A 13,904-nucleotide genomic window follows, 5' to 3' on the forward strand; every position below is an offset into this window, starting at 1 on the left:
CCACAGTATTTGCTGGCAGAGGCCTGAACAAATGGAAATAAAAATGCTTGGTAACAAGCAGCTCTTCCACACACAAGAATCCTCCTGTAAACAGATAAGCACATGGAGAAACTCCATAACTGTAGCATAGCATATGCTGTAAACTAGGGGGAAATGTACTTGTGACGTCAGCTAAATGACTCCTCTTTGTGTTTTAACATATATAAACACTCACAACTGCGTGTGGTCACATTTACATAAAACGTGAGCTCAACGAAGAACAAGGAAACTTTACCTCGTCTCAGGTAAAGAGCACTGACGTCATAACAATGCGCTCTTTTAAAGTGACAGTACATGTCTTAGAGCTAATAATGCGTTATAGAAAACTCTTTAAACATAACCAAAAATGAGGATAATATAGTGTTAATCAGAATTTGGTGAAATTTCAAACATTCTAATAATAAATAAAAGCATCTTTTCTCAAGATGTTACACTCAAATCACAGCATACAGAGGAATTACATTATTTACTTTAGAGTATTAGAAGACAAAATGATAGTAAGCAGGTTGAAATCATTAATTGATTAACATATTTAGGCGTCACTTTAACAATAATTGAACTTGGGAAGGAAGCCCAAAAAATTCTGTATCCAAATTCTTTCTAAAAAAAGCAAAGCTCTTTGGACATGTTCTATCTAGGTAACTTTGTTAGCTCTTTGACACATGTTGCCTCTGTACATCATAAAAACTTATTTTAAAAACTTAACCAAGCAAGTCGGATCAGTTATTGGTCTATTCCTACAATGTTGTTAAAAAATAAGTCAATAAGGTCAAACCTGAAAATGGCAGGAAATAAGAAACTCATAAGTTGATCAATTTGCCTGAAAAGGTCCTATGTGCCTGCATATGAGATACTTCTAAACACATTGTTTAAAGTGATTAAAACTCTTATACTGCTTTTAATTCCAAGCACTCAAACCACTGGGAAAACGGCATGTTCTAAACTAAACCACAACATGAAGAAAACGTCTCAGTCCACACAGGAAGAGAGATAAACATCAGTCAATATTTTTCTTCACATTTATTGTAAAATCTGGAAGTTTTACAATATTTAACTTCTCTGTGATAAAACCAAGCAAATATTTAGTTACATTATAATAATAATCAGCTTTATTCAACAACTTTACACACCAACAAATATCTGACTTTGGCTCGACTTTGCTCTCAATAAAGACATTAAAAATATTAATACAAAATACTGATCACTGATTTGAATTTGTGTAACACAAAATTGATCAACTTCTGGAATCTGTAACATGTGGAACCACTTACTGGTGTGTTTGGGGTTGTCGTTTTGCTAAAACACCAATTTTAAATCAAGTCAAGTTTATTTAAATAGGAAATTTCAGCAACAAGTCAATTCAAAGTGCTTCACATGATCATTTTTTGGGGAGGAAATTTCCTCTAAGGTTTACGGAAATAACACTTCTTCAAGTATTTTGATGTGTTAAAGCTGCTACCAACATGAACACTACCATTCTGAAGGATTTCATTATTGACCTGAATGGACCCTTGAGTGTCTTACAAAGGTTTTTTTCCATTTGAAAGTGGCCTTACAGACAGAACAGCTGTAAGGTTTCTCTCCTGTGTGACTTCTCATGTGAACAGCTAGATATGACTTGGAACTGAGGCTTTGGCCGCAGATCAGGCAGCTGCAAGGCTTTTCTCCTGTATGGATTCTTGCGTGTTCTGACAACGTTCTCTTTTTTTTAAAAGCGGCGTCACAGACAGAACATTTGAAGGGTCTGTTCTCTGAGTGGATCTTAGTGTGTTCTTTCAAGGTTCTCCTGGATTGGAAGTTCCTGTGACAGACGGAGCAGCTGAAAGGTTTATCTTTCAAATGACATCTCTTATGTCGGGTTTCACTTTCCTTCCTCTTGAACTTTTGTCCGCAGATGGAGCAGCTGAAAGGTTTGTCCTCGCTGTGACACGTCATGTGCCGATTTACGCTCTCCTTCCTGCTGAAGGCTTGCAGACAAACAGAGCAGCTAAAAGGTTTCTCGTCACTGTGACACCTCATGTGGTAAGTTAAAGTTTCTTTCTTTCTAAATGTCTGACCACAAACAACACAGCTGAACGGTTTTTCTCCACTGTGTGTCCTCAGGTGTTGCACTAACACATGTTTCCATGTAAAAGAGGCATTGCAGATGGAGCAGCTGAAAGGTTTCTCTCCTGTGTGAACTCTGTTGTGCCTCAACAAATCAGACTTTTGGTTAAATGTTTTCCCACATTCACTGCAGCTATGGAGCTGCTTGCCTTTTTCACTTACAGGAAATTTATTGTTCCCTAAAGAGTCTAAATGAGATGGAGTTTCACCGCTCTCCTCCCAGTTTCCATCGCTGACGTCTGTCTCAGAAGAATCTGCATGACCTAATTCTGAACCTCTGTCTCTCTTCTTCTCAGATTGGCAGTGAAGCTGAGGTTTCTCTTCATCGTCTTCACTCTTCACAGGCTTGAATATAAACTCTGTAATCTCATTCTCCTCCTGTTCCTGTTTGATCTGTGAGTGTTTCTGATCCAGGTTGTGACTCCAGTTCTCCTCCTCAGCAGGAAGCTCCTCTTTTACAACCAACACCTTCTGCACATCTGCAGGAAACAGAAACACAGGAAAGTTACAGGAAGCTCACAAATAAAACAAAAATACAAAGGAAGATCAAATCCAGATTACAACAAGCTTTACAGCCATAACAATAAACGCAACAAGGAGGTGGATTATTGACGTTTTGAAGACATATGAGCTCCAGAGACAAAGGGAACTTAATTAAATAAGTTGGTAGGTTGACGCCAGCATGATATCAAAAGAAGTATTGTAACTAATCGGTACAAAAGCTGCCTAGTACATATAGTTGTAACATTCCAATGCGACAATAATCAAGTATACAGGACCAAGCAGAAGATCTGAACTGGCCATCTCAGGCTCCTGCAAAGGAAACCAACAATTTATAGAAACTGAATGTTTTTTTCATGAAGCTTTACCATCTGATTAAAAACCCATCCAGACTCATCCAGTTTTCTTTAACTACCAGAAATGACCTCAAGCTGTTCATGCTGAGGACAATACATAATAAGAAGAACTAAGATATGTAAACTTTCAATCAGGATCAAGTGGGTAGTTTCTGTTGTTGTTTTTATAGTTAAAAGGGCAAAAACTACTGTTAAAATTAAATAAAAGGAATTTGTATTATCATTAATAATTTTACTTAAAATTGGCCATAAATTTGGATTAAACTCATGAACACCTTAAAGCGTGAGGCTGTATTTAGTTTATTTTGTGGTAGTTTTGCATGTCTTATTTTGTCACTTGCAAAGGAAAATATTGTTTTTGTTCTTTGTGACTCTTATAAATTAAACCAGGGGTCCTGCAGCCTTTACAACCCAAAGAGCCATTTTTACCCTCAGCCCAGCTGGATAAAACACATTTAGAGCCAAAAATGTCACACAGACTTTTGAAAAAAGACTGCTTTTGTTAGGAATATATTCTATTGTAAATTTGTGTTTTTTAAAAATCCACAAATTTATTTATATTTTTACATTTTTAAACTAAAGAAATATTTTTGCAATAAGAGGATGGATACATTTTCTGCAATGGGATGTTATTTGTGGAAAATTATATATTAAAAGGAAGAAAAAAGAAAATCAAAATTTCCAGCCTGAGCAGAAAATGGATCTAAAAAAAATAGACACTTAAAGTAGTGTCAACACAATGACACTACTTTAAGTGTCATTCTGTTGTGAAAATTCAATTATTACATGAAAAAAAGGAAATACTGCAAGAACTTGCATTTTTTATTATAGCTATATCTTTTTTTTAAGTATTACTTCTTTATAATCCTGGCTATGGTTAGATAGATCCTGCTGTAACTCAGACTGTCGCTAATTTCTGTCTGTCTCACTATTTATAAAACCACTTTCAGTTTTATGAAAACAAGCATCGACATTTTGTCCACTTCTGTCTTGTGTTTTTGCAGGTTATTTCCTGAATGCTAAACATTTACAGAACTGAAGCGCTAAATTACCATCCAGCTGAGAGTCCATCCGCTCACTGTGTGTCGGTTCCTCCATCTCTGTTAGCTCACGTTTCTCCAAGGCTTTGAACATCTGAGGTTTTCACTCGACTCCATCAGAAACACTGTCAGTCTGCTGCAAGCTAACAAGCTAAGCTAACACTCTGAGCTTCTGTTGCTTTCGGGAGAAAATTTAACTAAACAAAGTTGTCAAAGATAATTAAAACCATTGTGACTTTCAAAATGTGTGTATAAGTGACGGGGTAAGGCAACATTAACCAGGATATTTCCCCAACACTGTCAGGAGGAAACTAAACGTTGTTCGGATAGCTTCTGCTGCTAGGAGACAAACACTTCCGGTATAAGAGGGCTCTAATGGCCTTCAGAATAAAAGCTCGAAATAAATGGTACTTCAACGCTTCAAAGTTAAGTGTTTTTTTCCATGCAGGTTCTCCAAATGACCAACGCCAGTGTGTCCAAGAAACAAAATGTATTTTAGTTTTTAGATTTAAGAAGTTTTCTTTAATGAGACATTTATTTTTTTTATAGAAAATCCATTCATAACAAATATTTCTAACACTATTTGTACCATTCTTTCTTGAAATGTTATTCATATGTTGCACCAGGGAAAAACTGCTGAAGCTAGCATTTTAAAATTACTTTTACATTTTTAAAATATTGCTAAATTTTGTAGTATTTAAACCACAGTGAAGGATCTAAGGAGCTGCATGCTTTCTAGCTAAAGGCTAATAAATGGACTGGCTCCCAGGTTGGACACAAACCACACAAAACTATCAAACTTAAATGGTTTTAAAATAAGGTATATATTTAAAAACAAACAGAGGTAAGAAAAGCTTAGCAAACAACTATTTATTATGAAATTATCAAAACTGTTTAAATCAATTACTGATTTAAAAGTATATAAATAACAGGTAAAACAGCACAGATTTAGGATCAATCAAATTAATCTAAATGAAACTCTTTAAAATGAATAAAAATAATAATCTTCCATCAGATCAACTGTTTTTTTCATTCAGAGATGACCCGTGGGGTGAAGAGATTCTGCCTTCAAAGGCAGCAGCCATAATTACAAACATCATTGAATGTTCAAATGTTGTGCATGAATGTGAAGGAAGGATAATTATACTTAGTCTGAACAAGTTTCCATGTAAAAATCCCATGGAAGTCACGACTTGTGTGTAATTTAATGAATCCAGCTGTTCACTGAAGGCCTCATAAGTTTGTTTGAGAAGATTTATGAACAAACAAGAACATAAAACCAAAAACACAGCTACAGGTCAGGGAGGAAGCTGTCAATACATTTTAAGAAAGTTGGAGTTAAAAAACACAATCTTACTGTTTTAACATCCCATTCAAGAGTAAGGCACAATTACAAACTTATCAAGACGTGATCCATCCGCCTAAACTCTGAGGCCAGGCAGGAGGAGCTTTAATCTGAGACACAGCCGAGAGAAAACAGAGAAGTCGTTTTCACAAACCTGTTAAAGTCATGCTGCTGACAGTAATTTGATGCTAATGTGTCAAAAATATTTTCTTTTTCTTTTTTTTAACAACCAATAGAGTATAACTTCACAAGATGCTCAACATTCCTCAATTTAACTTTTTATTTTTCGCGTCAGATTTCTCATAAAATTACTACTTAATTTTCATATTATTATGAGCTTATTCTCATATCAATACAATGTAATTCTGGTATTGTTCTGTTATTTTAAATGTAAAAAAAATTCTTAGCATGGCCCTATTGCTCCTTCATGCTGCAAAAACTTTCTGTTAGAGGCCATGATGAGAAATTTTGATGAAACTTCATTAATCTGTAGCTTGAAAGCCAACATCAGCTCAGCTTGCTGCGTAAGCTTGAACATCGTTTCTGATGCGTTTTGGACCAGGACAGCTGGCTGAACTTCTTGTTGCAGCCCTTGCAGCTGTACGGTTTTTCTCTGGTGTGAACCCTCATGTGCAGCTTCAAGCCATCCTTCCTTTTGAAGGTGGCCTTGCACACGGAGCAGCTGAACGGTCTCTCCTCTGAGTGGGTTCTCATGTGCTGGATTAAGGCATTCTTCCTGATGAAAGCCACTGCGCAAATGGAGCAGCTGAAAGATCTCTCACTGTCATGAAATCTCATGTGCCGAGCCAAGCGAACAGCTTTGTCGAAGCTTTGGCCGCACAACTCACAGGTAGCCTTGCTGTGAATTTTTGTGTGGTTCACAAAATCCTGTTTTCTCCTGAAGGCTTCCTGACAGACAGAGCAGCTGAACGGTTTCTCCCCTGTGTGAATTCTTTTGTGCTCCACTAAAGTTTGCTTTAGCTGAAAGCGGGCCTCACAGACAGAGCACTTGTAAGGTTTTTCTCCTGTGTGACGCCTCATGTGCCGATTCAGGCTCTCCCTGACGCTGAAGTTTTGGCTGCAGACAGAGCAGCTGAACGGTTTCTCTCCACTGTGGGTTTTTAAGTGTCGCTTCAAACTGTCTTTTCTTCTAAACGTTGTTGGACAATAAGCGCAGCTGTGTGGTTTCTGTCCGCTGTGGATTTTTGAGTGCACCACCAGCGTTCTTTCACTTGAAAAAGGTGCCTTGCAGACAGAGCAGCTGAAAGGTTTCTCTCCACTATGAGTCCTTGTATGCTCAGCTAATTCACGCTTGCACACAAAAGAACAGTCACAGATGGAGCAGCTGTAAGGTTTTCTTCCAGTGTGTCTCCTCATGTGCTGAGTTAACCATCCCTTCCTCCTGAAGTTCTGGCCACAGATGGAGCAGCTGAAAGGTTTGTCGTCACTATGAGTTTCCACATGTTTCATTAAGGCATGTTTCAATATAAAAGCTTGCCGGCAAGAAGAGCAGCTGAAAGGTTTTTCTCCTGTGTGGATTCTCTGGTGTCTTAATAAATAAATCTGGAGGCTGAACTTTTCGCCACATTCTGCGCAGGTGTGCAATTCACCGTTTCCTGATTTACCATCCACTGAATCTTTATTACTTCCAACAGAGTTTGTATCCAATAAGTCGCTGCTTTCCTCCCAGTTTCCATCACTGACGTCGGTTTCTGAGGAATCTGAAGTGTTGTCTTCATTGTCTGATTCTACACACTGATCTGGTTCTGGTCCAACAGAAGCTCTGTCCTCTTCGGTCTTGCAGTGAGGAAGCTCTGAGAGCTGGGGTTTCTCTTCATCATCTTCATTCTTCACAAGGACAGGACTGAAAGTTAACTCTGTAATCTCATTCTCCTCCTGTTCCTCTTTAATCTCTGGAGGCTTCTGCTCCTCCTGGTCTGGTTTGAGACTCCACTTCTCCTCCTCAGAAACTACTTCCTGTTTGACCTGGTGGACGCCTGCAGGAAAACAGAAACACACCCTGGGTTATTTTTCTACAGAGATGATCCAGACACTACCTGCTGTACAAGAAATGAATGAAACCAAAGAACTCACACATTTCTTGGTTATAACACAACAATCAACAGCAAAAACATCACTGCACTTTCTGAGTATTTCTGTCACAACAAATTTTGCTGGACAATAAATTGTCTCAAAAGTTATTGCGATAAATTATAATATTGCAGAGTGTTTATGCCTCATAATGGAGAACTATAATCTGGTAGTAAAGGAACATTGGTAACACTTTGTTTGACGGGGTGTGAATAAGACTGAGTCTTCGTTATGACAATTTGACATTAACCAAGAAATCATGATCTGACATAAATTTGTTATAAAACTATTACTGATTAAACTTTTGCTTTAATAACATAAAGCTACATAGTTTTTAAAGTTTAATCAGCAATACTTTTATAACAAATTTATGTCAGATCATGGTTTCTTGGTTAATACCAAGTTGTCATAACAAAGACATTTTGAATAATGTCAACTTTGTATTAAAAGTGTCATGATTTACCGAATGACACTTTATGACAACAGCGATAAATATTCACGAAGACTTACTCATGTTTATGACGGTCTAATGACAGTCTTATTAACAACCCGTCAAATAAAGTGTTACTGAAAACATTTTTGGTTTAGATTGCAAAATCCTAACTGTATTGTGGGAAAAGGACTTTGTTACTGTATTTGGGGACGATGAGTGGATACAAATGGGTTCACTTACTGGGAAATATATAAGAGAATGTAAAGGTAAACTTACCCAATATAATGTCATTCAAAAACATTACTTTGCACCTGTTAGACTGAATAGAATTGGTCTGGTTTTAAAGATGACCCACTATTTGCTGTCCTTGAAGTCGATATCAGACATTAAAAGATTAAAAACAAAGAGAAAAAGCAGAGACTTTACCAGAAAGTCGGGGAGATTCCCCAGATTTTCTTCCAGTCGGTCTTTCCGCTGCTGGTTCTGGTTGCTCGGTGTCTAACTTCATCATCCTCTGGAGCTCAGACATCTTCATACAATCAGAGGAACTTCTCCATAAACTCCATCATGAACGCAGCCTGATCACCGTCAAAGCGTCGCTGTGACAACGTCCCGTCCTGTCGTTCAGTATGCTAAGCTAACATTAGCTTAGCTGCTGCCAGAAAAAAAACAGAAAATACCGTTAAAACAATGAAGGACTTACATTTAGACACATTAATTGGTCAAACTAACTCCCTTTAGATGGGATATACGTGGAGAAACTGGGAATACAGTACAGCAGCAGCTGCTGACAACGACGGACTCACTTCCGTTATTCTTTGTTTTCTCTAGTGCGAGTTCAAAATAAGAGCTCAGATTTGGATACAGTAAACCCGTACGACGAACGATATTCTCGTAATTTTGGTTGGTTTTAGTTTGTGCTAAAAGGATGATCAGTGGTTATGTAATGTATCGAGTTACAGCTGAAACTACATATTTTATACAGACTCTTAAAAAAGACATTGTTTTTATGACTTTATTCATTATTATGACCTATTTCATTAAATAAAACATTAACAACTTCTCTGTTGCCACGCAGAAACAGAATTATCGAGGATAAGCTCAACCACCATGATTTGTATTACATCTAAATACATTTTTTATGTTTTTTTATTATTATTATTATTATTATTATTATTATTATTATTATTATTATTATTATTATTAATAATAATAATTTGAACAAAACCTGATCAAAATAAAAAAGGATTGCCGTAGTTTGAGTTTTATTTTGAAACTCATTACCGGAAAGTAGTTTTCAACCGTTCCGCATTTGTTTATGTTGGTAGGTTAAAGTCGTTCGGAGTGAAATTTGGCCGTTTTAACCATTTTTAAAGAATGGATCTATTTCAACAAAGACCATCTACTGGATCGGGACACACAGGTTCGGTTCCGTTTTTCTCTTTGTTTTACATTCATCAGTTTGTTCTGAAGTTTATATCTAAAATCGATGCTAAGATAAAGGTAGCCAAGCTATTCTTAGAACACAACCTGGCACCTGATATCGTTTTAATTATACTTATGCATTAACATTTTAAAAGTTTTATCGGTAATGCGCTGTATTTTATGCTTATTGTGTATTGTAATGATTATATTATAAAATAGCATCGATGTTGTGGGAATCTGAAGATCTCTTTAACAATTTGTGCTACTTTGTGTTATTTGCTAAAAGTGATTGAAAATTATGGTATGAGAAACCAAAGAGTAAAACATTTACCTCATTGTCATTGACAAAAACTCAACTAAGACAACAGTTTCTGTAACTGGTTGTGTAATAGTGTTGGTACCTAAATCTAATCGAGTGTTGTTGTGCAATTACTGCACATAAAGTAACTATGCACACAAATGTTACTTCTGATACATGCGGACTCAGTCTGCTGATGTTTTTTTGTTGCTATTTTCATTTATTTTTAGGCTCACAAGTACTTGTGAACTGACAATTTTGGCCCACATGATGAATGTGGGCCTCTGATTTAGAGAGACTAATTAACCAGACAGTAAGGTTTTGGACTGTTTGTGGGAGGAAGCTGGAGTTCCCAGCAGGGAACCCACAGACTCACAAGGAGAACATGCAAACTCCATGCATAAGGATTGGAACACAATCCTTCTTCCTGCAAGGCAACAAGGCTGCTATCGGCACCACCCTGCAGCCCACAACTGTTATTTATGTGGAATAAATAAATCGGAAAAAAAGCTCATGAACTGGTGTCACAAAAGTCTCTTTAGATGTTTTTCTGTCAGCTTTTGCCTGGTTTTTATTATCTGAGATCCATTTTGTGTTCTACTAATACATTTTTAAACATGGCAAGAAAGTTTCGCTGATATAGTGAGTGAACTGTAATAGATTGTAACTTAAATTGCTGCCAAATATCACTAACTCATCCCATTAATGATCAACATTTATTCAATTTGGCCCTAAATTTGAAAGACCAAATAATTTGTCTGTTTAACTGCACCATTTTCTTGTGTTTTGAATTGAGCTTTTAATTAATTATTTTGTGTTTAGCTTTGTCACTTTATTTTTATGCTTTCTTTTGTCTTATTTCCTTATGACTGATGTTCAGCACATTGTTTCAGCTGTGGCTGTTAAAGCACTTTATAAACATCAAACTTTGAGAGGCTTAATGTAGCAGGTTGTTCATGTATAGACACTAATTCAAACATAAATTTGTTGTTTCTGTTTTTTAGCTACCCTGCAGGTGTTTGAAGTAAAGACTCCACCGAATCAGCAGATTAATAGCTCTGGACTGGACCAGGAGGACAAGCTTTATAAAGATAAGAAAAACAGTCTGCATCCTCCTCAAAGACTAACTGAAGCTAATGTTTTTAAACATACAAGTGAAGACTATATGGAGAACATTACAAACTGCCACTCTGCACAGCTGAGTTTAAATAGCCAAATAAAAGAAGGGGCGAGTGATTCGGAAAGTCATTCTGACACAAAACGGCTTAGCTGCTTTTTCTGTGCAGCAGAATTCACAACAGGAGGCCTGCTGACGATACACACCTCAGATCATACAGGAGAGAAGCTGCTGACCTGCATTATCTGCAAGAAAACCGTCAGTTCAGAGTCGGAGCTTGTTAATCATGAGTGCGACTCTCTTGAGCATCCTCATAAACAAACCGAGGAACAGATTCCAACCAACAAGCTGCTCTGCTGCTCTCAGTGTGGCGACGGATTCACCACGAGCGAACACCTCGACCTGCACCTCAGGCATCATTCCAGAGGAAAACTGTTCAGTTGTTCGGTCTGTAACACCAGCTGCAGCGACAAAGACTCGTTGATTCAGCACATGAGGCTCCACACCAGACAAACCCAGTTCACCTGCCACGTCTGCGGGAAGGACTTCGCCTGGAGGAGGCACCTCACCAAACACATGGAGGTGCACAGGAAAAGGAAGAAGGTGTTCCGCTGCAGAGTGTGTGGCGCTGAGTTTTGTACCTATTATCTGCTGTCTAAACACAAGACTATTCATCAGACATCAGAGCTTCCTCAGGAACAGACCGAGGAGGCGGCTGAGGGTGATGACATTGGCACAAGAGACCCGGTGAACACAGATTCTGATCTGCAAAAAGAGACCAACATGGAGGTTTCAGCGTCTTTTAAAACTGAAAATGACTTGTGGACAGACTCAAGTGAACTTCTGCCAAATTTCAACCTCAATGGACCCAATAACGTCTCTGAGACTTACAGGATCACAAAGATACAGAAGAAGGTGAAGGAGGAGGATTTGCGGCGTCCGCAGATTAAAGAAGAAGAAGAGGAAACGGAGATCGGCAGGTTCACTTTCAGTCCTGTGCCGATGAAGAACGAAGACGAAGAAGAGAAGCCTCAGTTCTTACAGCTTCATCCCACAGAGGAGCATAAAGACTGTGTGGAAGAAGGGGAACCAGGTAAGACGGAAAAAACCTCAGAGTTTTCCGACCCCGACACGGACGACAGCGAATGTTGGAGACCGAAAACAAAACTTGGGTCGGGTTCAAATTCAGAAAGCGATTCTGGCAGAAATCCTTCCAGCTGCTCCAATAACAAACCGTCGGAGTCTTTGCAACCCGAGAGCGACGACAGCGTCGACAGCGACTTCTGGAAGGACTACAAGAAGCCGCAGTTGAGTTCAAACCCGCAGAAACAAGAGGCTTTGGAGAAAGGAGTGAAATACGTGACGGACGTAAAACCATACAGCTGCCCTCAGTGTGCCAAAGCCTTCCGCTATAGCTCCTACCTGAAGATCCACATGAAGCAACACACAGAGAGGTACTTCTGTTCCATCTGTGGACACAAATCCACCTCCAGCTCGAACCTCAAGGTTCACATAAGAACTCACACTGGAGAGAAGCCGTTCAGCTGCTCGATTTGTGGGAAAAAATACACAAACAAGGCAAGCATGCTGTCTCACATGTCCATCCACGATGCGGAAAGGAAGTACAACTGTGACACGTGTAAGAAAAGCTTTGCCTGGTTCACGGAGCTCAAATACCATCAGTGTGTTGGTGAGTCGTCAGGGGAACAAACACACGAGGAGGACACGAGCATCAACCTGAAACGATACACGCTATACAGCTGAAGTGACTCATCTGCAGACGTTGCTTCAATGACTATTTTTTTCGGTTTGAAAAATTGTATGTCAGTTATTTCCTGAAGCTTCTTGAAACAGTGAGGTTTTTACTGAAAAATATTCTCAGAAATGGTTAATTTCTTAAGGAAGAGCTCAGTAGTGCCACCTTCTGATAAAAAAATAAATGAAGTTCAAGTTAAAGTGTCTTCTTGCATCCTATGGAGCTGGTTTAGTACCAGAAGCAGATTTACAGGGAAATCTGATTCTACAACTGAACACCATTTTTACTGAAGAATTTACAAATTTATTTATTTAATAATCTTCAGCTATGCTGTATCTAAAGTTTTTTGAGGTTTGCAAAAATCCAGAGACTAGGTCTGGTCTTTTATTTTCAAACCTAAGAATGAGTTTGATTCAAGAGAAATCAATGTTTTGTATCCCTCAACTGTTTTATACATTTATCTCAGTATGATGAGTTTTCAAATTCATCATATTAAGATAAATTGTCATAAAGAGCATCTTGGAATAAGAAATACTGTCATACTAAAGTTGATATACGACCAAATAAGCTGCAGCTCCACTTGTGTCAGGAATAAAACTCTAATGAAATAGTATTTTTATTTGTTTAAACTTTTTTTTACTATTGTTTTTATTTATTTGTGTTTGTTTTATCTGAAATCCTGAAAGTTTGGGATAAAAATCACCAAAGCGAATCTATTCTGAGAATCTCTTCATAAAGCTGTTCCAGAAGCAGGGATCATTGGTTTTCTGTCAGGCTGCCTGAAATAATCAGGTTTCCTGAAGTGTTTGTCAGGCTGTGTGGTTTAGAAATGTGCTGATTAATGCAACAGGTTGAGTCAGATTTTCTGTTTCAGGGCTAGAATTTGTATTTTAATTTAAATCATTAATATTCCAATGAAATGAGTCCAAACTGCTGCCTTTCCAGATGAAAGGTTGTAGTGGGTCTGTTGTTAAATAAAACGACACGGACGATGCTAAGGTTGCTTTTTGTTATTTTTGTTTAATTTATTTGCAGATTTACATTTTATGTTGTAGTAATGAGGATATTGTGGATAACTGGCCATAGCGGAGTAAATTTCCACCAAAAGAAATGTAAGAGATTAACAGTTTCAATAAAAAAACTTGAATACTCTTTGATGTCAAAAAGTCAAGAATTTACTGGAAAATAAGGAACCTCAGATAATAAACTTAGTTGTTTTTTCACATATCAGAAATTAAAATAAAAATGTATAATTTTATTTGGCAGAAAATTACTCCTCCAATCTGTAATGGCCCTAATGTTAAGTAACATTTTTACCTGTCTTCTTCTTTGGTCAAATCATTTTCCTAGCTTTGTTTTTTAGTTGCACCAACACAAAGACTATTTGCACATAGATT

General features: G+C 37.7%; 3 protein-coding genes across 3 annotated transcripts; 1 reads left to right on the top strand and 2 right to left on the bottom strand.

Moving 5' to 3' along the window:
• Positions 1-1,042: 1,042 nt before the first annotated feature.
• On the bottom strand, positions 1,043-4,395 carry LOC116731619 (gastrula zinc finger protein XlCGF8.2DB-like). The gene is made up of 2 exons (XM_032581431.1): positions 4,055-4,395; positions 1,043-2,624 (listed from the first exon to the last, which is right to left on the bottom strand). The coding sequence occupies exons 1-2, from the start codon at positions 4,134-4,136 to the stop codon at positions 1,531-1,533; spliced, it is 1,176 nt and encodes a 391-aa protein (XP_032437322.1). The 5' UTR covers positions 4,137-4,395; the 3' UTR covers positions 1,043-1,530.
• Positions 4,396-4,897: 502 nt separating this feature from the next.
• LOC116731616 (gastrula zinc finger protein XlCGF57.1-like) lies at positions 4,898-8,722 on the bottom strand. The gene is made up of 2 exons (XM_032581429.1): positions 8,338-8,722; positions 4,898-7,384 (listed from the first exon to the last, which is right to left on the bottom strand). Exons 1-2 carry the CDS (start codon positions 8,444-8,446, stop codon positions 5,895-5,897), a joined length of 1,599 nt encoding a protein of 532 aa, XP_032437320.1. The 5' UTR covers positions 8,447-8,722; the 3' UTR covers positions 4,898-5,894.
• Positions 8,723-9,210: 488 nt separating this feature from the next.
• On the top strand, positions 9,211-13,693 carry LOC116731615 (zinc finger protein 91-like). Its single transcript, XM_032581428.1, has 2 exons — positions 9,211-9,334; positions 10,639-13,693. The coding sequence occupies exons 1-2, from the start codon at positions 9,289-9,291 to the stop codon at positions 12,513-12,515; spliced, it is 1,923 nt and encodes a 640-aa protein (XP_032437319.1). The 5' UTR covers positions 9,211-9,288; the 3' UTR covers positions 12,516-13,693.
• Positions 13,694-13,904: the final 211 nt, after the last annotated feature.

The sequence above is a fragment of the Xiphophorus hellerii genome, chromosome 13 (genome assembly GCF_003331165.1).
Source record: "Xiphophorus hellerii strain 12219 chromosome 13, Xiphophorus_hellerii-4.1, whole genome shotgun sequence".
Taxonomy (NCBI): domain Eukaryota; kingdom Metazoa; phylum Chordata; class Actinopteri; order Cyprinodontiformes; family Poeciliidae; genus Xiphophorus; species Xiphophorus hellerii.